The sequence below is a fragment of the Culicoides brevitarsis genome, chromosome 1 (genome assembly GCF_036172545.1).
Source record: "Culicoides brevitarsis isolate CSIRO-B50_1 chromosome 1, AGI_CSIRO_Cbre_v1, whole genome shotgun sequence".
In the NCBI taxonomy this organism is placed as follows: domain Eukaryota; kingdom Metazoa; phylum Arthropoda; class Insecta; order Diptera; family Ceratopogonidae; genus Culicoides; species Culicoides brevitarsis.
The window spans coordinates 14,110,711-14,132,635 of record NC_087085.1 but is presented as its reverse complement, the minus strand read 5'-3'; the positions used below and the strand labels follow the sequence as shown (position 1 = coordinate 14,132,635).

The 21,925-nt window shown below is 33.7% G+C and overlaps 5 protein-coding genes across 6 annotated transcripts; 3 read left to right on the top strand and 2 right to left on the bottom strand.

Moving 5' to 3' along the window:
* Positions 1–425: 425 nt before the first annotated feature.
* LOC134827001 (histone acetyltransferase KAT2A) lies at positions 426–3,299 on the top strand. Its single transcript, XM_063839522.1, has 3 exons — positions 426–619; positions 672–2,777; positions 2,846–3,299. Exons 1-3 carry the CDS (start codon positions 486–488, stop codon positions 2,913–2,915), a joined length of 2,310 nt encoding a protein of 769 aa, XP_063695592.1. The 5' UTR covers positions 426–485; the 3' UTR covers positions 2,916–3,299.
* Positions 3,300–4,772: 1,473 nt separating this feature from the next.
* LOC134838223 (uncharacterized) lies at positions 4,773–6,097 on the bottom strand. Its single transcript, XM_063853703.1, has 2 exons — positions 5,204–6,097; positions 4,773–5,142 (listed from the first exon to the last, which is right to left on the bottom strand). The coding sequence occupies exons 1-2, from the start codon at positions 5,978–5,980 to the stop codon at positions 4,927–4,929; spliced, it is 993 nt and encodes a 330-aa protein (XP_063709773.1). The 5' UTR covers positions 5,981–6,097; the 3' UTR covers positions 4,773–4,926.
* A 469-nt stretch (positions 6,098–6,566) lies between these two features.
* LOC134827051 (porphobilinogen deaminase) lies at positions 6,567–8,978 on the top strand. The gene is made up of 3 exons (XM_063839582.1): positions 6,567–6,902; positions 7,036–7,108; positions 7,274–8,978. Exons 1-3 carry the CDS (start codon positions 6,849–6,851, stop codon positions 8,731–8,733), a joined length of 1,587 nt encoding a protein of 528 aa, XP_063695652.1. The 5' UTR covers positions 6,567–6,848; the 3' UTR covers positions 8,734–8,978.
* A 599-nt stretch (positions 8,979–9,577) lies between these two features.
* On the top strand, positions 9,578–14,095 carry LOC134836813 (uncharacterized). 2 transcript variants are annotated; one of them, XM_063852047.1, is made up of 7 exons: positions 9,578–9,749; positions 9,812–9,921; positions 9,981–12,514; positions 12,570–12,853; positions 12,919–13,197; positions 13,402–13,581; positions 13,653–14,095. In XM_063852047.1, the coding sequence occupies exons 1-7, from the start codon at positions 9,643–9,645 to the stop codon at positions 13,732–13,734; spliced, it is 3,576 nt and encodes a 1,191-aa protein (XP_063708117.1). In that variant the 5' UTR covers positions 9,578–9,642; the 3' UTR covers positions 13,735–14,095. The 2 variants fall into 2 exon arrangements, with proteins under 2 accessions (XP_063708117.1, XP_063708116.1); XM_063852046.1 differs by having other exon boundaries at positions 13,629–14,095.
* A 2,294-nt stretch (positions 14,096–16,389) lies between these two features.
* LOC134838515 (fibrous sheath CABYR-binding protein) lies at positions 16,390–21,412 on the bottom strand. The gene is made up of 8 exons (XM_063854059.1): positions 21,180–21,412; positions 20,453–20,604; positions 20,210–20,398; positions 19,471–20,090; positions 18,466–18,638; positions 17,543–17,796; positions 16,745–16,898; positions 16,390–16,678 (listed from the first exon to the last, which is right to left on the bottom strand). The coding sequence occupies exons 1-8, from the start codon at positions 21,276–21,278 to the stop codon at positions 16,658–16,660; spliced, it is 1,662 nt and encodes a 553-aa protein (XP_063710129.1). The 5' UTR covers positions 21,279–21,412; the 3' UTR covers positions 16,390–16,657.
* Positions 21,413–21,925: the final 513 nt, after the last annotated feature.

The window sequence follows — 21,925 nt, the reverse complement described above, 5'->3', positions numbered from 1 at the left end:
TTATTGGCTTTTACTTTTAACTTTTATAGTCAAGAGTCAATTTAATTTGGACCTTTACTGAAGCAAAAGCAATAATTTTTTCACTCACAGTACTTTTGACCCTGGTTTTAAGTCAATTGAGGCAAAATTAAAAACTTATTTTTTTTTTAATTTCAATTTTTTGAACATAAATCGTAATTGAATTTACATTCATGCCTAATTTTTTGATTTTTTTTAAGAAAAAAAAATGTTTAATGAAAATTTGAAATTTGTGGAAAAATTAAGTTTTTACTTCATTAGCTTTTCTTTTGAATTTTAAGTAAAAACTCAATTGAACTTTGACTTTTACTTAAGCAAAAGCATTAATTTTTTTTTGACTTACAGTATTTTTTTCAACCCTGTTCTCGATTAAAAAAATTTCTTCTTGCTAATTCAAGACAAAATTTGACGTCGATTGTTGTTTTGAAAATTTATCGCAAAGTTTTCACGGAAATTAAGCAGGAAAAATGGCCTCTGCAGGTCGAAATGAGAATGGAATGCCAACTTCGGTCAAATCTGAAGACATCGGCGATAAAAATGGCGAGGAAAAGCAAAAAACAGCAGGACAAACAGTTGCTCCCGAAGGCACTCGTCAAAATAGGTAAGTTAGGCGTCGTTTATCGAATTTTTTTATAAATTAATTTTTTTTGTAGCATTGAACGGATCCACATTCGCAAACAAAAGGTCTACCAAATGAGTCGCGCCTCAAAAATGGCAAAACTTTCAATGTACTCCGCTTGTCAGAGTCCCAAGTGTCGTTGTACGGGCTGGAAGACGCCGCAAGAGAACCGCAATCGTGATGTCGAAACGAATTATCAGCCGGAATCGACGGAACCATGTCGCGCTCCCAATTGCGGGCACACGTTGCAAGATCACGTCTCGCATTTGACGGAAGTTACGGATCCGCAAATTAACGAACTCATGTCGACAATTGTGGATGTCGAAAATTTGTACATGAGCATCATGAAGGAAGAGGACAAAGACACGAAAAAAGTTTATTGTTACCTGTTCCGGTTGTTGCGACAATGTATCTTGACACGAACGCAACCTTTGATTCGGGGTCCTTTGGGCGAGCCTCCATTTGAACATCCAAGCATCTCGAAGGCAATTACAAATTTTGTCATTCACAAGTACAGCCATTTAAGCCAAGCGGAGTTTGTGACGATGACAGAAGTGGCAAAAACCTTTTTGCATTGCTTGAATCACTGGAATTTCGAAACGCCATCAGTTCGGGTTGATTTAAGTTACGAAGATGCTTCTGCCTATAAAATCAATTACACGCGATGGTTGATGTTTTGTCACGTACCGGCTTTTTGCGGATCTCTCAAGCACTTTGAAACGTCTTTGGTGTTCGGTAGATCGCTCCTGAAGGCCGTTTATCAGTACATTTCGCAACAACTCCTCAACAAATGCAAGACTGAAAAAGATCGGATGCCTCCTGAGAAGCGAAGTGTCTTGGCCCAGCTCCCACGTTTCCTGGAAGCACTCAAACACGAAGTTGTCGACGAGGAATCGCTCATTTGGGACATCAGTTTCAAGCCGGCAGCGACAATGTTGCTTCAACGCAAGCGTCATAGCGAGGCAATTGGAGCTACTTCGTCGAAAAAAGGCGTCGACACCAATAAACGCATCAAACGCGAAGATAACGAAGATTTGTCGGATGACGTCATCATACGAGCGTTGAACAAAATCCAAGACAGTAACAGCATCAATCGAACTGAAATCGTTTTTCCGGTAAATGCACCACGAGACGAAGCAGCAAAGGGCGAAGAAACTCGCGGCGAGATCGAATTTCACATTGTTGGCAATTCCTTGACGAAACCCGTGTCCAAAGAATCCATGTTGTGGCTTCTGGGCTTGCATAACGTCTTTGCACATCAGTTACCGGGCATGCCACGCGAGTACATCAGTCAACTTGTCTTCGATCCGAAACACAAAACCTTGGCTCTCATCAAGGAAGGACGTCCCATCGGCGGAATTTGCTTCCGAACCTTCACCTCGCAAGGTTTTATTGAAATTGTCTTTTGCGCTGTCACAAGTAGTGAACAAGTCAAGGGCTATGGGACACATTTGATGAATCATTTGAAGGATTACAGCATTCAACAAGGCATTAAACACTTTTTAACGTATGCCGACGAGTTCGCCATCGGTTATTTCAAGAAACAAGGCTTCTCGAAAGACATTAAAGTGGCTCGTCCTGTTTATGCGGGCTTCATTAAAGAATACGAAGGTGCTACATTGATGCATTGTCAACTCATGTCGACGATTGTTTATACGCAATTCACTTCGGTAATCCGAAAACAGAAGGAAATCTTGAAAGAACTCATTTCGCAACGTCAGCAAGAAGTGCAAAAAATTCATCCAGGTCTCACTTGCTTCAAAGAAGGCTTGCGTTCAATCCCAATCGAGGCAATTCCCGGCTTACGTGAATCATTCCCCGGATGGAAACCGCAACTTCGGGCACAACGCCAATCTCGTCCTTTGGAAGAAACCGCAGATCCCGAAAAACTCGCTGCTACCTTGGGAAATGTTTTGCAATGCGTGAAAACAAATGCCGCAGCTTGGCCTTTCCTGAAACCCGTAAATCCCGCAGAAGTTCCGGACTACTACGATCATATCAAGTATCCGATGGACCTGAAAACCATGACTGATCGCCTAAAAGCGAAATATTATTCCACAAGACGATTGTTTATTGCCGACATGCAACGCATTTTCACAAATTGTCGCACTTACAACGACTCTACGACGGAATATTACAAGTGAGTTTTTAATTTTTTCCTTAAAAAACTTTTAAAATTTCATTTTTTTTAAATGATTTTTTTCATAGATTGGCAAATCACTTGGAACGATACTTTGTTACACGCATGAAAGAGTGCGGATTGTGGGACAAAACTTGACCTGAAGACAAACTCGAGTCACTGGAGGATGAAATAGGCTCGGATTTTAGTGACTAGCAAAGTAGTTGTAGTAAATTTAACTTGAAATTTGATGAAAAAATCCCTGAAAATGATGAATTTAGTGATGAAATCCTGTAAATTACCTGTAAAATTAGAGAAAAATGTATTAAATGATAAGACTTTAGCAGATATTTGCACAAAAATAACTGTATTTGGCATATTATTTATGTACTTCTTATTGGATATATACATATGGAATTGCAGTTAAAATGTTACTAATTTTATGAGATTAATTGCTTTGGAAAAAGAAACAATACTGAATTCAAGGTACATATTGCTATTTAATATTTTGGTGAGATTTTTTTTTTCATTTCGTGATGAATTCCTTTTCTTTGTTCTTTCATATGATAAAATAAAATCATTCTAAATATTTTAAAATTTTGTAATTTTAAGAAATGTAAAAACAGGAATATTTAAATAAAAATTGAATAAAATTATTGAAATGTGTTTTGTTTTTTTCTGATGAGTTTTTTCACTTCAAAAGTTCTGAATTATCAAAAATTTCAAGTTTTTTATTTTATTTTTTTTTAGACTAGACTTAAAATTAGATTGATTTTTTTTAGATAAGTTTTAAATATTTAAAATTCAGAATATTAAATTAAATAAAATAAATTTAAATAAATAAAAATGATTTTAAAAATATTATTTAAAAAATAAATAAATTAAATTTTGAGCCGTGAGTAAATTACTCAAAATATTAATTTTAAATTAATTTTTGGCCTCCGAGAAAATTAAGTAGAAATTCCTTTATTTTTTAAATTTAATAATTTTCAAGTATTTAATTTTTAATAAAATTATTAATTTTTCACAAAAAAGTAGGCTTAAAAAAATATTTATTTTTTTTAATCTAACTTTACTTTTTGTAACTTTAATTATTTTTACAAAATAATTATTTTTAAATTAATTTTTTGGGTTTAAAAAATTTTTTCATTATTTTTTTTAAATTAAAAAATATTTTTTTAAAATAATGTATTTCAAATTTTGATAAAAAAAAATTTAGTAGGTTTGAAAAATAACTTTTTTCATTAAATTTTTAATTAAATAAATTTTAAGTCATTTTTGAATTAATTAAATTTAAGAAGGCTTTAAAAATAATTATTTTATTTAAAATTGTTATTTCATTTAATTTTTTGATAAAAATTAAATTTTGATGAAAAATTTGATAAAATTCGTTACTTTTGAAGTGAAACTCCTCCAACTAACATTAAATATTTAATCTACTTGTGATAAGGTTAATGGCGTACTTGATCACTTTCTAGCAAAATTGACTACTTCTTAAATTTTCTCATCAGCTTTAAGCCTTTTTTCACTCATTTTGGCCTTTTTTTTGATTCAATCCTAATTCTAATAATTGATATATTTTTTTTTCTTAATTTTATTCACTGGCGGAATTAGCTACGGGTTTTTTTTTATAAAACTGAAATATTGTGCTGATAACTTTTTTTATGATTATTGTGTGTGTTTTTTTTCTGTTTCACTAATTCTATTTATTTTGCATTTTTTCTAGATTTTGTTTGTTGAGTATTTTCCATGGATTTATTTATTTTCTTTAGAAGATTAAATATTGTTTTTGGGTTTTGAAAACTGAATCGTCTTAAAATTATTATGGAAGATTCCAAAGCTTTTCAATGATATTAAAAATTATTTGAGCGATTTTTGGATTAATTTGAATTTTAAGGAAGAAATTTTTTTAGTTGCTTAATAATTAATTTTAATTTTTGGAAATAAAACTTAATTAAAGGCATTTTTTTTTAAAAAGTCTTATGCGTTAAATAATTCATTTTTCAATGTGAAATATTAAATTAAAAATAGGAAAAAATTAAATGGCACACACACGAAAAATACAGAAAAATATATAAATTAATTGCCTAATGTTAATAATTCGTCTTAAACTTCTATAAGAAAATGTTAGTTTTGGAATTCGTTAATTCTGGAATAAATTTCCGAATTTTCAACCGTATTCCGATTGGATGGCAATTGAAAATTCTCCTTTTGGAATTTGAGTTTCGTGATACCAGATTCGGGTGTCGAGCAGCAAAATGTCTCCCGGTTCAACTTCGAACGAGAAGCTTTTGCATGCGTTTTCGCATTCGGGCGTCGGATTCAGGGACCATGCTTTGTGTCCTCGTAGTTGGGCCTGCCACATTAATCGAGGAATGTAGTCAATCTGAAATTATTTTTAAACAAAGTTTTTTTTTTCAATTTTTTTTAGAGAAAAATGAACTTACATGCATGATGGCACCTTGATCGTATCCCAAAAAGACAAAATCCGTTGGCGAGAGTTCGGCATCTTCCGGGAGAAATGGTAACGGTGGATACGGATACAGTTTCCGAATGTGTTTCATGATGCTCGGATGACAATTATTCCATCCGACATACCATTCGTTGCCATCGTCGAGCGGTTCTTCGCCCCTAACGCGCTGAAAAACTTCCCGCAACGTCACAAAGTTCGATTTAAAGTGCAAAAACTGACAATCTTCAATAACACTATCGATGGCTCCCGGAACTCTTTGGTAAATATCCTTTAGAAAACTGTAATTTAGGTTTTTGACGGCATCCCAGTGCAGCGCAGCGCCCTTCACGATTATCGGTTGACTAGAATACGCGTACGGCTCGAATTCGTCTCGCGTCACATTTCGCGGCAGAATTATCGGTGCTTGTAAGCCACTGCAATGCCTGCAATTCGAGATGGGTCGTGTAATTTCCCAACTGAGATAACCCATGCCGAGGAAACATCGCGTCGACAAGATGTATTCGAAGAGATAGACGAGAGCGGGTGTCGCTACGAACAAAAGTACCATCAGCAACACGCCATACATGAAAATGACATTTTTGCCGTCGGAAAAACTGAAAAAGCTCTCGACTTTGATGGATTTCTTGTACGCCTCTTCCAGGTCATCGAGCAGAATGTCTTTGCGAGATCGCAAAATGGCACTGTTCAAGCCACTTATCTTCTGTAAAAACAATTGATCACATTCTTTTGTGCGTGTCTCGCTACGGACCATCTGGCATGTGAGATTTTCGTCGCTTTTGGACACACAATTTAACTCGGACAACACATAAATCGCCTAAAATAACACAGAATTCTTGGAATTTCCCAATATTTTTATCTGGATGTCAAATATTTTTGTTTATGTTTGGGGCTGTGCCGTTACTACCTGCCCAGCGTGCGAAAATTTTGACAGAAATTTCATTTCAAGCATGCTCAATTCGAATAAAAATTATTAATTTCCTTTATTTTTAAGGATTTTATGAATGAAAAATTATTTCTCATGCTTGAAAAAATTTTAAAAAATATTTTTTTGATAGAAAAAGTAAAGAAAATTAAATTTTTAATGATTTTTATTTAAATTACGAAGGCACTTCTTGCATGATGGGTATTTTAGAATGTCAATTTTTTCAGTGCCGTTAATTTTAATTTATTAAATTTCCAATTTTTATTTAAAAAAAATTTTTTTTTATAAAAATTTTCTTAAAAATCAATTTTTCATTAAAAAAAATTTTTTAAATTTAAAAAAAATTTTTTTAGGGTTCAATAATTTATATTTTTGCCCCATCTACATCTCTGTTCACGTGTAGTAGAGAAGTGCTTGTGTGTGTGGCAAGTCGAAGTCGTGAACTCTGCAAAGAGAAACCTTTGAAAACTCAAATTAAAATCATTTCTCGCAAGAAATTCAAAGGAAAAACATCAAATGTGCTAACATCGAGCGACATTTTTACGTTTGGACGGGCAAAGAACTTGGGTTACTGTCATTATCAGTGTAAAATACGTAATCCAAGCAGGACAGAGGGGCAAGAAGTCGTGTGGTTATCACTTACAATTGGATATTTCGTGAATTAATTACATAAATTGTGACGAAAAGGTGACAGAAAATGTCTGAAAAGGGCACCAAGAAGGTCATCAGAGTCGGTTCGCGCAAAAGTGAGGTGAGAATTGCCGCTTAAAAGGCATTGCAAAAGTGTAGAAAGTTACGTCACACTATCTTTCATCCATGAGAGTTATTAATTAAACTAAATTACTTTCGCTTTTTTGGCGTGTCTCGCTAACGTTTACTTACAGCTAGCACTTATACAGACAAACTATGTCATTTCGTGTCTCAAGAAATTGTATCCAGAAAATGTATTTGAAATACGTAAGTACACTCAATTCAAGTCGATATCAAAGAAAACGAGTTTTTTTGCTCAACTTTATTTTTTCTATTTACATACAATCAGCATGTATTACCATTACTAAGCGAAAAAACTCACGTTTTTACCTTGTACTCTATTAAATTTTTTGTTTACTTATTTTTTCGCAGATAAAATGACCACTATGGGTGATCGCGTTTTGAATGTGGCCCTCCCGAAAATCGGCGAAAAGTCGTTATTCACGAAAGATCTTGAAGATGCGCTCACAAATGGCGGAGTTGACTTTGTCGTGCACTCGCTGAAGGATTTACCGACTGCTTTACCGGTTGGCATGGCGATTGGAGCGGTTCTCGAGCGTGAAGATCCCAAAGATGTGCTGGTTTTGAATGCGAAACATGCTGGAAAGACACTTCAAACCCTTCCCGAAGGTTCTGTCATCGGAACTTCATCTCTTCGACGCTCCGCTCAACTACATCGTTCCTATAAAAATGTCAAAGTTTGCGATATTCGGGGGAATTTGAATACCCGTTTGGCTAAACTCGATGCGGAAGGCTCGAAATTCGACGGAATTATTTTAGCGCATGCCGGAGTCAGTCGCATGGGATGGGAAAAGCGCATCAGTCAAGTGTTGGAGCCCGAAGAACTGCTGTATGCCGTAGGACAAGGTGCTTTAGCGGTCGAATGTCGTTCGAATGACGATTTTATCTTGGACATGCTACGAAAATTGTGTCATCTTGACACGCAATGTCGTATTTTGGCGGAAAGGAGTTTCCTGAAAACGTTGGGAGGCGGATGTAGTGCCCCCGTTGCCGTTCATTCAGTACTTAAACGTCCCTTGGATGAAAAAGGAGAAATTGAACTTGTTGGTGCGGTATGGAGTTTGGATGGAACAACGAAAATCGAAGAGCAACTCAAAGCGGAATTGAATTTCGAAACAGACAATAACAATTTTTCACCTCGAAAGAAACTTAAAACAACTCATGACATCGACGAAGACACGCACAATGACAAATCTCCGACTCCGCCGAAAATTATCGATGATTCTGCGGGTACGTCACGCAAGGAACGCACACCGTCAATTGATGAATTGATCACCATTCATCGGGATCTCTTCAAGAAATGCCCGTATAGCGGGAAATTGACGCAAAATAAAGTACAACCGGAAAAAGAGGAAAAACCAACGAACGGAAATAAAGTAAAAACGGAAGAAAATTGCCCGCTAGACTTCCCCGTAGGACAAGACGTGATGGGAGAATGCCCGTTCTTCAATAGTACCGAACAAAAAGTCGAAGCATCGCTCGATTTGGGTGCTAATGGACCAAAATGCCCAGTCATTGATTGCGCTTCAAGCTCAGTTGTAGCGGAAAAATGTCCCTTTTTCGAGCACAAAGAGACGGAAGACGTAAAATTGATCGAATATGACGAAAATAATCACGTATCGAAGGCTGTTCCAACGTTAATTGACCACCGAGATGAGCTTTATTGCGGCATGCATCGTCATAAGACAATCCAAAAGGAAATTTTTGATGCCTGCGAGGAGCTGGGGAAGAAATTGGCAAACAAGTTAATCGAGAAGGGAGCCTTGGAAGTTATGCGATGCGCTCAAAATGAAATTCACGCCAAAATTTAGGAGAATTTTTTTCTTGTTTTACCACAACAACGAAGTTTTGTTGCAATATTTATATAGAGAATTACATACGGTGTTTAGTTGTTGATATTTTGTATAAGAAAAGTTTATTAGTTAAAGCCATTGTTTGTGGCGGTGCACTTTTATTGTCGTTGAACTGTCTCAGGAGTAATTTTTATTACATTAGGATTCGTAATGTAGAGCACATGAAACCAATAAAATGAACAAATTAGAAATTTTATAGAAAATATTGTTATTTAATTTTTCAAAAATTTAAAAAAAATATCTTGAAATGAAAAAAATATTCAATCACATGGTTCGTCGAAATTTTTTTTTGTTTGATTTTGTATGGAAACAGTATTCAAAAAATTCCTGCATATCAACAAGTGATATGATGAAAATAAATCATGGTTTTATTTTTTTTTGCAAAAAAAAAAAATATTTTTTTAAAATTAGTTTTCAAAAAAAAAACTTTAAAAATGTTCAATTTTGAGTAATTAAAAAAAAAATTTTGAAAAACATTTCTAAAATTTTTACAAAAATTTTTTACGAAAAAAAGGTAAGGTTCAAACATTTTTTTTATTTTTTTGAAGATTAAAATTGCATTAAAATTAGTTAAAAATCAAGAATAAAAAATTAAATTAAAACTCATTTAGTTTTGATTTATGCTTTAGAATTTAATTTTTTTTAAATTAAGGCCGCTCCAAATTTTTTTTGAACTTTTTGTCCCATGCCCCAATTCAAAAGTCGAAAAAATGAGTCGGCTGAAAGTGATACTCTTGACAGTTGTATTACAGTATCGATTTCAGCCAACTCACTCAATATCTAAAAATCTGAAGCACGAAAATTTTAGCAAAATTCATCTTAAAAATGTACTTTAAAGCCTAGTTTAGTTAAGTTTAGTTACTTAAGATGGGAACAGAAGTAGTGACGCTTCCCGCTTCGGCGGAAGATCAAGAAGAAGGCGAGATTATAGACGTAGAAGCATACGAAAATATGGAACTCGAGTCCATTTCAAGGTAAAAACATTTTTTTTCCACGCAAATTGTTTTTTCTTACATTTTTCTTCAATTTTTTATAGCGAGGAAGAAGAAAACCTCAAAGATCGGATTCGTGAGCTGGAAACTCGCAACAAAGAACTGGAAAAACTCGCAGCAGTAGCAAAAGAAGAACGTCGAACCTACAATTATGGTAAGTGTTATTTAACAGTGAGTCATTCGATGCATGCTGATGATGCATTTTTTTCGCAGACAACTCGGATTTTGTTGAAATTTCATCGGAAGAAGAGACGTATTTCGAGCCAAAGTCTATCAGTAACAAATTTTACGTGCGAATGCTGCATCCGAATGGCAGACGAAGCAATCCCGTTTCTCGTGGTAAAAATCGACGAAGTGATGTAAGGTACAAAAGTCCGGATAAATTCCGTAGCAACGTGGTTTCACCTGATTTTAAGAGGAGACGACGAAGTATGTCGCCCGAATATTATCAAAAGCCCCGGAACGATCACAATCGGGAAAGAGGTAAAAATGAGTCGTATCGACGGGAGCACAAGAAGAAAAAACGACGGAATAACAAACGGGATTACAGCGATTCAGAGTCTGAGGGGGAAAGGCACAAGCGAATTCAGTTGACAGCAGCGGTAAAAAGAGACACTCGCGTTCCAACATTGCATGCGGATAATCCTTTGATGAGAAAATTGAAGTTACGACCCGGATCAGCGAATAAAGAGAACGAAAGATACGCGAATGGGGATGATTTGGAAGTAGAAAATGTTGAGGACACCAATGAGCGGGACATGGAATTGGAAGAACCCGAAGAAGAAGACGATGAATTGATCGCACTTCGATTGCAAGCTCTCAAATCCAAGGCAGAAGTGAAAGAACTGATAAATGAACCACCTGCGGAGGCAAGTTCCTTGAAGGAATTCAAATCCGACGAATTCGATCAGGAAGAATTGGAGCTCCGGATGATCGCATTGAAGTCAGCAATCGTGAAAAAAGCTGTCGCTCGCAAAAAACTCAACGAAAAGCCATATTCGCCCACTGACGGCTTAGAATGGACTCCCACATCGCCCGACAATCCCTATGCCAGCAGTGAAAGTAACATGCAAATTAGTCCTGCCATCTCCCCAACGCTTGACGATGCCGTCCTTCAACCCATCGACATGGAAATTGCAACGCCCGATCACATGTCAAACAGTCCAACGTTTTATTCGTTCGATGAGATGAAAAATACTCCGGATTACAATAATGCATGGGCTCCTTTTATTCCAATGCCGATGCTTGTTCCCGTCATGATACCACAAATGGTCCCGATGATGCCAAAAACGACGAAAAATGGCGTTCCTTTGGAATTTTTGAGCAAACCTGTGCGTGATGAGGTGACGGGAAGTTGTCGCAGCAATACTCAGTCCCCTTGCAATACTGGAATTGCCTCAGAGAGTGATATTAATTCAAATCTTCGTCCTCGGAGTCGATCTTTAGATAGTTTACCGCAAAGTACAAAAGAAGTAGAAGAAGAAAAGATGCCAAAAGACACAACGACAGAAGATGACGAGGAACAAGCACTTCGAAATCTCCTACTGGCAACGATTTCTCCGAATAGACAACCCAAAAAAGTCTTACCGGTGAAGGAAACTTCAGCTGACACGACTCTCGATATCGAAAGCGACCTCAAAAGAGCAGCAAATCGTTTCAAGGAACTGTCAGAACACGAAGAAGAATTAATCGAAGCGAGTTTGGACAAGATTTTATCGAAAAATGAAATCCCGGAACAAGTTGAAGCGAAAATTGAAGCACCAATTGAAAAGAAACCGGCTGTGAGCTTAAAAGACGTCGTTCAAAGACTCAAATTATCGCAAGCGAAAGCAAAATTATTGAAAGTTACGGATGTTAAAGATGAGTTACCGGTAGAGGAATGCAAGGAAAGTAAAGTTGAAGCACCTGTGATAGAAGAATCCAAGGAAATAATTTCCGAAAGTCTTCCTGTTGTTATTGAAGAGCCAGCAAAAGATATTTTATCAACCATAGACTCTCCAAAATGTGAAAAATCCACTCAAGAAATGCCAATTGACAATCCAAAGTCTGTGGAAAGTCCAAAAACTTTAGAAGAAAATGCTCCAGATTCACCAAAACCCGTAAATTCACCGAAAATTGACACATTTTCGCTTCCAAATACTCCGCCGCCGCCATTACCGAAAGCCGTAATGCAACTCAAGCCAAAACAAATCACGAAAGCAATGTCTTCAATAGCTGCTGCCACACTTAACAAACCAAAGCCCGCACAAACAACGAAATCCGCACCTGTTGTCATAATGAAGCGCAAGCTAAAAACGAATTCTAGTATCATAAATGTGCCATTCCAGCATAAGACAGTGGCGAAAAAAGCTCCTACATCCACGCCAAACAACATTCCAAGTACTTCGGCGGCAATTTTATCGCTTGAAGGTGTCATCAAACCCGTACCGAAAGTCATAATTCGTTTGGGAGAGTCGAGTTCGTCGGAAGATTCGGATTCCAGCTCGGATTGCGACGAGGAAATGCTCATGAATCAAAGTGCTATTGCAAGTCCGTCACATATCAATGAAATTAACGGCGTGGCATCGAGTCCCGCAGCAGAAGAGAAGAAAGATGATGAAAATATTCCGTCAAAAGTCGATTCAGCGTTCGAAAGTAAGCTAGATGAATTCTTGAAACAAGCACGTGCCAAAACGGAAAATGTCTCACCGAACAAAGCATCGCCCGGAAAAGTTACAGTTCCTAAAATTGTTCAAAAAACACCTTCAGTAAGAAAATTTTTGATTTTTTATGAATTTTGACTTTAAATTTGTTCATTTTTAGGCTGTTCGTCACTTACCGCTTTCATCGCAGATTGAATACAAAAATTTGCTGGCAAAAATGCAACTTTTAGAGAAGCAAAAGCAATCTCGTGTGAAAGCAAAACCAAAAATCAACTTGGAAGCGGGCGGAAATATCAAAGTTACGGTTGTGAATGATGCTCCTTGCACTGAAATTGTGCCTCCAACAAAAATTGAAGACACTTTCGAGGCACGTTTAGCCAAAATGAGTGACGAGGCGAAGGAAAAAGCATTGGAAAAATATGAGACATCCTACAACGACTTCAGGTTTTTTTCAATTTCTAATTTTTTTCTCTCAAAATTTCATTAAATAATAATTTTTTTCATTTTAGCAACCAATTCGACTCGCAACTCAGTGATTTCATGGACCGCATCACAGAAGCCACAGTTGAGAAGCGCAAACAAATCCAACTCGAGATGGAAGCGGAAGAGTTGCGTGCGAAATTGGCAGCTGTCGAGTCACAATTAGGGCATCAACGTGAAAAAGTACGAAAAATCTACCCAAATATCTCGGCGGTGCACAAGAAAATCCTCGCAACTCGCGACAAATACGTCAAAATGGGCAAATGTTGCGTAAAATTGGGCCAAACGGTCAAGGGAACGGATTATCAGTAAGTAAAAAAACAAAATCAAAACTCTGGTCTACCGAGTTCCTCGCTGCTTTCGTCACAAAACTCCCGCCTCGTCGTTATCTTTTCGTTGCTCGTCCACAAATTCGTCTTCTAAATCTACGCGCAAGAGGAAACTTGTCACGTGTGTGTCGACTTTTAAAGGTAACTCTTTTCTCTTTACTATCACCCCAACCCGAATTCTAGGTTTACGAGCGAAGCCAAGGAAAAAATTGTCGAACGCTTGAAACAGCTGCCCACGAAGACGAAACAACTGAAGAACGCGAAAGAGGAGTACTTGAAGGAACTGGAAGAGGCTCGAAATGCCAAATCTGGCAACAATTCGTACCAATCAGTGCTTGATTGCATGTCATCGACTAAAACGGGGTATGTGTCTTTTTTTTTGACAAAAAAATTACCAAAAAAAAAAACAGATTTTCAAAACTTTGCAATCCTAGAACAAATGACGGAGTTTTGTGCCCGTTCGACTTAAGCGGGAAATGCTCTGACAAAGAGTGTAAGTACGTCCATCTACCATAAAACCAAACATTATTTCTTAATTTCGGGTAAGTATTAGTTAGAAGTGAATGATGTTTAATGTTACAAAACATAAAAAAAATGCGCGGAAGCATGAAAAAAAAAATTATTTTTAAAAAACGGATGGAACAGTGAATCTAAATAAGAAGATATATAGAAAATTATTAAATATATCGAAAGTGAACCAAAAAATATCGCCGTGTGAAGCAGAATACTATTTACAAGTTAAATGATGGAACGACGACCTGTTGGAAATTATTGATATAAGAAATTAGTAAAAGAGAAAAAAAATCAATTTTCATACTATTATTTTACACTTAAAATTTTATCCATATATTTTTTCTAATGGTTAAATTAAAACAATAAAGACAATAAATTATTACAAAAAAAATGTGTTTTTTTTTAATGTTCTAAGGCTTTTTGGAAAATTTGAGGTAAGTATTTTTTCTAAAGTTAAGTTTTTATGACGTTTCTGTGTCAAAAATAATTTTAAAAGCTCAAAAATATTAATTTTGAATTAAAATACGTCTTAAAATTAAATAAAATAAAAAAAAAATATTTAAAAAATTAAATAAATTTAAGAATAATTGAAATGTATTTAAATTAAGTTATTTATTAATTAAAAAATTATTTAAATTATTATTTCATTTTTTAAAGTTAATAGGTATTTATTAAAAAGTAATATTTAACGAAATTTATTTTATTAAAAATTTATTAATAATTATTAAATAATTATTTATTGTTTTTTAAAAATTAAATTAAATTGAAATTCAATAAAAATTATTTAATTGATTAAAAATTAATTTAATTAAATTTCATGTAGAACACAAGATTTATTTCGTTAAATTATTTATTTTTGTTAAATATTTATTTATTAATATTTTATTTTATTTTCATGAAAATATTGTTTTAGAATTTTTTTAATAAAATTTCATTATTAAAAATTTTTTTTTTCATTAAAATCCAAATTTTTTTTTGAAATTTTTGTCCCATGCCCCATTTAAAAGTCGAAAATCCAATGGGGCAAAATAAAAAAAAAGTTAAAAATTTTACCAAAAATTACCGTTTTTTGGCCTCTTTTCATAATTTTTGAAGGAATTTTTAAGAAAAATTTATTTTTTTTTTTAATTTTTTTAACTTTTGTATTGAAAATGATATTTTTACAAGAAATTTCTTCTCTAAAAATTTTTTTTCGAAAATCATTGAACTTATGTTTTCAAAATTTTTTTTGAGATTTTTTTTATGAAAAAATTTTTTTTTCAATTTTTTATTGAAATATTCTTCAATTTTATAAATTTCAAAGTTAAATCAAAAAATATTGTTATTTTAAAAAATTTTAAAATTTTGTCATTTTGTATGAAAATAGTATTTCAAATCTTTTTTTTTTTTGCCCCCCCCCCATTTTATTTAAAAAAACTTTTTGGACAAAATTATTATTATTTTTTGGAGCGGCCTTACCTATTTTTGATTAAAAGTTGTTCATTTTAATTTAAAATATTTTCATTCAGTGCCGACAAAAAAATTTAAATAAAAAATTTTCCATTTAAATTACCTTTTTTAAAAAAAATAATTTTCGATCTTTTAAAAACTCATTTTGATCACAAATCGCCCTAAATTCCCTCAACAAAATATTTTGTCAATAGGTTACTTCCTAACAATTACTTTTTAGATGACTTTTTCCCTCAAAAAGTTCATAAGGGATCACAGTTCACCCAAAAAAATTTAAAGATTTATGTCTAAACAGTACTTGAGAGTTCATTCTAGTTATGCAATTGCATGAAAAATGACCCTCAAACCAAAACCGATACAAAAAATGCAAAAGATTAACATCTTATTCAAATAAAAAAAAACGCAAAATTTGGCAACAATCTAATCAAAAAGTCGTTACATTTGCATTGATTTGCAAAAAAAATAGGGAATGACGAATCCACTCATGCGAAAAATTTACATGTTCACATATCCTTCCTCTGTTTTTTGGGTCAATTTAATTTTTATTGTAATTTTTTCTCGTGATTTTTCATGATTGACAGTTAATTTCGCGCTCAAAATTTATTCAAAGCGAGATTTTTTATTTTTGGATCAGGCTTCGTTGTCACAAAAAAATTAAGACATCCTTTCAAATTACCATCACATGTCCTCATAACATTTTAATGAATGTTGAAAAGTTGTACAAGAGAGAAAATTACGATGAAAAAAAAAACACGTGAAAGGAAATCTCTCGTTCCATGTCGGGCTTAGTGAACGACGAGAAAAAAAACTTTTATATATTCAAACAAACTTTAATTGAAGTAATCAAATTTTAATGAAATTACCTTTTTTAGCTCCACCTTTTCATTTTTTCTGTGTGTGTTCGAGGGTACGGAGCAGAACATTACTTAACAACAACATTTATACTGCTTCAAGCCTTATACACTTCATTTTTATGTTGGTCGTGTTGTTTTGGATGTCCTTTCTTGCTCTTGCTTAATTTACCAACTTGTACTCGAATGTTTTTTAACTGTTTAAATATTCTCGTTTGGCAGTGGCAGCGCGCGTGTGTTCGCTCGTAACCCATAAAATGGGGGAAAATTATGGAAAAAACTCAGATAGCTTAAAAATTATGTCTTTTTATTTTATTTACACATCCATAATTATTATTTCTTGTTTTTCTCTGCGGTTTTGCTGTGCCAGCTACCCACGCCATGTCACAAAAAGGGGACTTGATTCAATTAAATGTACTTTGAAACAAGACACGGACCAAAAACAAACTTTTTTAAACAAATATCTCGAATTTATTTATAATAATAATAATATACTTGAGTAATAATATTAAGAAATTCGTAATAAAATGTATGTTTGTTCGTAAAATTTAAATGATAAAAAAAATGAATCCCAGCTAGAATCCAATTAAGAGCAGAAAATCGTATCAGGTGGTCGTCGTCGACGTCTATTGACAAGGAGTTGCACACTAAGTGGGTGATCAAAAGAAAAATTTAAAGTTTTCTCATTTATTTTCGTCTAGCAGCCAACTTACTCTTTTGATATCAGCTTCAGCTGGTATAATTTCTGGTCGATTCGAAATTCCGCAAGACGGGGTATTGTCTAATCCATGAATTAATCTGTAGGTTTCACTGTTCTTAATAAAGCTAATGTCCTTTTCGGGTTTCTGGTACTTGAGGAAATTTACTCTAAATTAAGAAAAAATATTTTTTTTAGTAAAAATCTTTAAAAAAATTTTTTAAACGATAGGAAAACGATGAAATTGACGAGGGTGAATGATACGAACGACATGAAAAACTCACAAAAATTACCTTCGCAGGAGATTTCGTCCTCATCTTTTACCTTTTCAAGGACCAATCGACTATGCTCGGAGCTGTTTTTACGAAATTTTGGTCATTTTCGCTCATTTTTTAAAGCAATTTCGCAAAAAAAATTCGTAACTTACTTGCCCGTTCGTTTATGCGATGAAATGTCGGACCAATAGAAGTTCCAATGGGCAACCTTTGTGTCCGCAATGAAAGAAAAGAAGAGAATTCCATGACAAACTACTGTTATTAGAGTTGTTATCCAATAGAACTTTTCATCACTGAACAAAATTACATGAAATTAGTGGGTTTTAGTGACAAACAAGACGAAAAAAACAGTTGAGGCAAGGAAATCAAACTTCTTTTAATTGCGTAAAAGACTATGATTTGGCTTTACCTTGCGTCATATCCTAAACTAGTGCTTTCATATGTGTTCCTGTGTATGCAATGAGGAGAAATTGAGAAATGAGGCGTTTTGTGATCAATGAAAATAATGATTTTTGCTTGTTTTTGGTGAAAATCATTACCCTAAAGTAGATCCCTTGATCAATTCTGCTTGTGAGCTAATGACTTCCGCGATAAAATCTTCGTTGTAGGCGTCTTCGGGTCGTTTCCACATGCGTCCCTTGAGGAAAATCGGTCGTTGTTGGGGCGTGAGGGGACCAAATGCACTCTTAAGTCGCTTCTCAGCCTTTGGTTTCAACTTTTGCTTCAACTCTGCCTGCAAATTCGCCTTTGGATCGCTCGAAATGTTGAAATTCTCCTCAACTTCAGCGGGTTTCTTGAGTTTTCGTGATGAAAGTTAAAGTATAAACATAGAGATAAGGGATTTTTTTTAACTAAATGTGAGTAATGTTAATCAATTCATGTATTGTTTTCATATTTTTTCGTAAAAACGAGGGACAAACATCAAGTAGACGTTACACAATATGAGAGCTGATGCAAGCTACAGGGCAACTAATTTTCTAAAAAAATTGAAAAATTAAAATTTTTGTCAATAAATACTATTAAAGCACTTTTAATTCTATTTAAAAGTCTTCACAATGGTAAATGTCTCGAAAATCTCATTGGACACTTCGGAATTCTCAAAGTCGCCGCTGCACGATGTGATAACCCAGCATCCAGCTCTTCTGTGTCGTACCTGAATATTTTGTGTGTGTGTGTTTGCAACATCAACAACATAATTCGAACAAATATTTGGACGAGAATTTTAACAATTTTTTTTTGTTGTACAATCAATTATGCAAAACATCGTCATTTATTTCGTTTTTTTTTATTTTTTTTTTCGGCGAAGATATTTAAACGAATAAATTTTGAAAAAATATAAAACCTCATTAAAGCAAGACATTGCATTGAATAAAATTGTGGAACGACGGAAAATTACATTTCGTTAATTTTTCGTCGTTTTTCTTTGGTTTTAAAGTAAAAAATTTGTGATTTGAATGCTTACCTTCTCAAATTTATCTTCCCAGTCTTCTTCGTGTTTGTCGACTTCCTTTTGGATCTTTTCAAATTCTTGTTCGGAGTGAGGACCCAAGTGCTCGGCGTTGGCATCTTCTGGGATGTCGTATTTTTCTTCCTCTGGAGGAGGAGTTGGTTCCTTTTCTGGCTCTGGTTGAGGTTCTAAAACAGATTTTTTTTTGTTAAAATTTTATTTTTATTTTTTTTTTGAGTCGCTTTTAATTTATTTCAAACTTTTCTCTAGTCACAAAAATTAGAAATTTCATGAAAATAACTTTTTATAAAAATAAAAATAAAAATTTAAAATATTTTTATAATAATTTTTTACAATTTTTATATTTTTTCACTAATTTTCTATAAAAAATAAATATTTTTTATAAAATTACTCAACATAGTTTTCAATAAAAAAAAAAAAAAATTAATAAAATAAATAAAATAAAATAAAAAAATAAAATAAAATAAAAAAAATATTTTGAAAAAATTTAAAAAAATATTTTAAAAATATTTTAAAAAAATTTAAATACATAATAAATATATTTTTCCCAATTTTTAAAATATTTTTTTTTTATTTTTACTTGATATATTCTGAATTTAATTTTATTGGAAGGTCAAAAATTAAATAAATTTCGTTATTTAATATAAAAAAGTATTTTTTTTATTTATAAATTTAATTTTTAAAAGATTTTTTTATTTTTATTGTAATTTTATGAATTAAATTTTAATAAAAGGTCGAAAATTAATTAAATTTATTTATTTTAGAAGTAAAAGTATTTTTTTTAATTTTTAAAAATTTAATTTTAAATTTTCAGTATTATTTTTTTTAGGTATTTTGACTTTTTATTTTTAAAATTTTCTCAAGGGTCAAGTTTGAAATAAATTTAAAGCGACTCACGAAAAAAAGCAAGAAACGTGGAAGAAAAAAAAACTTACAGACAGTCAAAGAGGAAAGAAACAGAAAAACCAACGAGAAACGAGACCATTTTTTTTATCTTACCTTCTTCCTTTGGCGGCGTCTCAACTTTACGCGGCACCTTAATTTCCGCAATTGGTGGATTCAGCAGCGAATGCAACTGATGCGTGATGGCATCGAGTGTCGCTTGAATTGTCGTCGGCAAATTTGACAATGCTTCGAGTTGTTGTTGCACTTGCGCTAATTGCTTCACGAATTCTTCCGATTCCTCCTTGTTCTCTGTTTCTTCCTTTTTGGCTTCCGTAATTTGCGGAGAGGGTTCAGGCTCGGGAACGGGCTCTTGTTCTGGCTCGGGCGTTTCTATTTTGATTTCGGGCACAGGAGTTGCGGGTTTTGTCTCTTCCGTGGGGAAACGTGGCTCGGGAGACGCTGTTTCGTGCGCTAATGGGATATGAACGGGAAAAGCTCGCATTGGTGAAGGAGAACGAGTTTGTTCTTCTTGTTGAATGATTTCTGGAGCGATTTTCGGTTTGGATTGCCGAACGATTTTTGGGCGATATGTTTGGGGCATGACATTGTATTTGTAGGCTTGTTTCGGGACGGGACGTTGAGGCTTTTGGAGGAAGGTAGTCCAACGTTTTTCTTCTTCTTCCAAGTCTTGTTTGGATTTGCGCATTTCCTCGTTAATTGTTTGGAAAACTTCACTTTGCTTGAACACACCTGCGGTTGGGATGAGTTTGTTAAAGTTGACACTGCAAAAAAAAAAAAAAAAAAATCATGAAAAAAAATATTTTTTTAAAGAATTTTGAAGAAATTTTCTCACCCAATGACGTTGTGATCTTTTAAGACCTCAGCTTCGCCCGAAATCATTTCCGCAATATCGTCATCCGTGACAAGACTTGGATCCTTGGGGAAACTCAGGACTTCGTTACGATAATCATCAGCGAAATCCAAGGGATCTGAAGCCGTTGTCGGGCATGGAGAGGCGCCACAAGGAGTCAAATCGCGTTCTCTAAATTTTTTATTAAAAATTTATTAAAAAATCGTAAAATTTTTATAAAATTACCTCAAAACTCCAACGCAAAAGTTATTCCCCGCCTTTGTGAGTACCTCGTGCGCCTCTTGATGCGACAGGGGTGTCGTTGGAATGTCATTTATCCGTACGACGACATCGCCAACTCGCATGCCAGCTTCTTCGGCAACACTTCCTTCCATCACCTACGAGGAAAAATCGAGTGAAACATTTTACATAAGAGTCTTGGCAGTGCGAAATACGTCATTTGAACGCTCGCAATGTGCAAAAAAGAAAGATATTTCGCACAAAAATGTTGGCACTGATTCATCTTTATTTATCTTTTATTAATTCTTGTCTCGTGTTATTATTTTATTTATTACTGCAAATCAATTTGTAACATTGTTGTTGTTGTTGTAGATTTTATTTGAACAACAAACAACGTGATGCACTTTATCGATTTTTTTTTCTTTTCTAATTTTATTTTTGTAATCACAATCACAATTTGCAGACGCGCGTCTATAATTAAATTGAAAATGTAGTTCATCTCAAATTGTTCTAGATACAGGAAAATGATCTTTCGCATCTATTTTAACTTGAATCATTCTTAAATTTTTCATTTTTTCTTCGAAATTTTTAATTTTTTTACTTTAAAAACTTCTTAAAAGACATTTTTTAAAATTTTTTGTAATTTTTGAATTACGTAACATTTTAAGTCCAATTTTTTTAATAATTTTATTTTTTTTCAGCAATTAAGCCACAAAAAGACTCAAGAACCTACCATCGACACTGTTAAAGGTGTTTCAAAGTCAGCTCCGCCAACGAGACGGAAGCCAAACTTCCGATTGTCAGTCTTGCAGAGCTTCAGCTCTACCACCATTTTCACGGATTAACTTTACTTTTTAAGTGAACGAAAAAAAGAAAGAAAAGTTTTTTTGTTCTTCAACTTTTACTGTGTCACAGTAGAAAAGTGAGACAAGAGATTCTTCTTCTTAGTTTTTTATGACTTTTCACTTTGAGCACCGAAGATTAACTGAATGGATTTAATTGATCATCGAAGTGTGTAACGAATCGATTGGCGAGTGAAATTTCTCTTTAAATTTGATCGAAAGAGTAATTTAATTGATTGTTTATTGCAATTTTTAAGAGATTAAGAGAGAAATTTCTCTTTAAAAGTTGAGTTTTTCCATTTTCTTGAGTTCAAATCTCAAGATTTTTGTGAAATTTCTTGAAATTCATTGACTTTTAAAAATTTTGAAGAAAATTTTTGATATCTCAACACAAAATTTATTGTCTAACGATGATTTTTTTGATTGTTCCAAGTAATAAAATCCTCTCAACTCGCATTTAATTTGAGTAAAATGAGATTTTTACGAAAAATTTCCTTGAAATGTGATCGAACTTTTCAATATCGGAATTCAATTAACCTTGAACTGCTTTTTCTTTTGACATACAATGCGCCAAAATATTTTAATTATGTTACATTTTGAGTATTTTGTCAAGAGTCTCTTTACTTTGTTGTAAGTA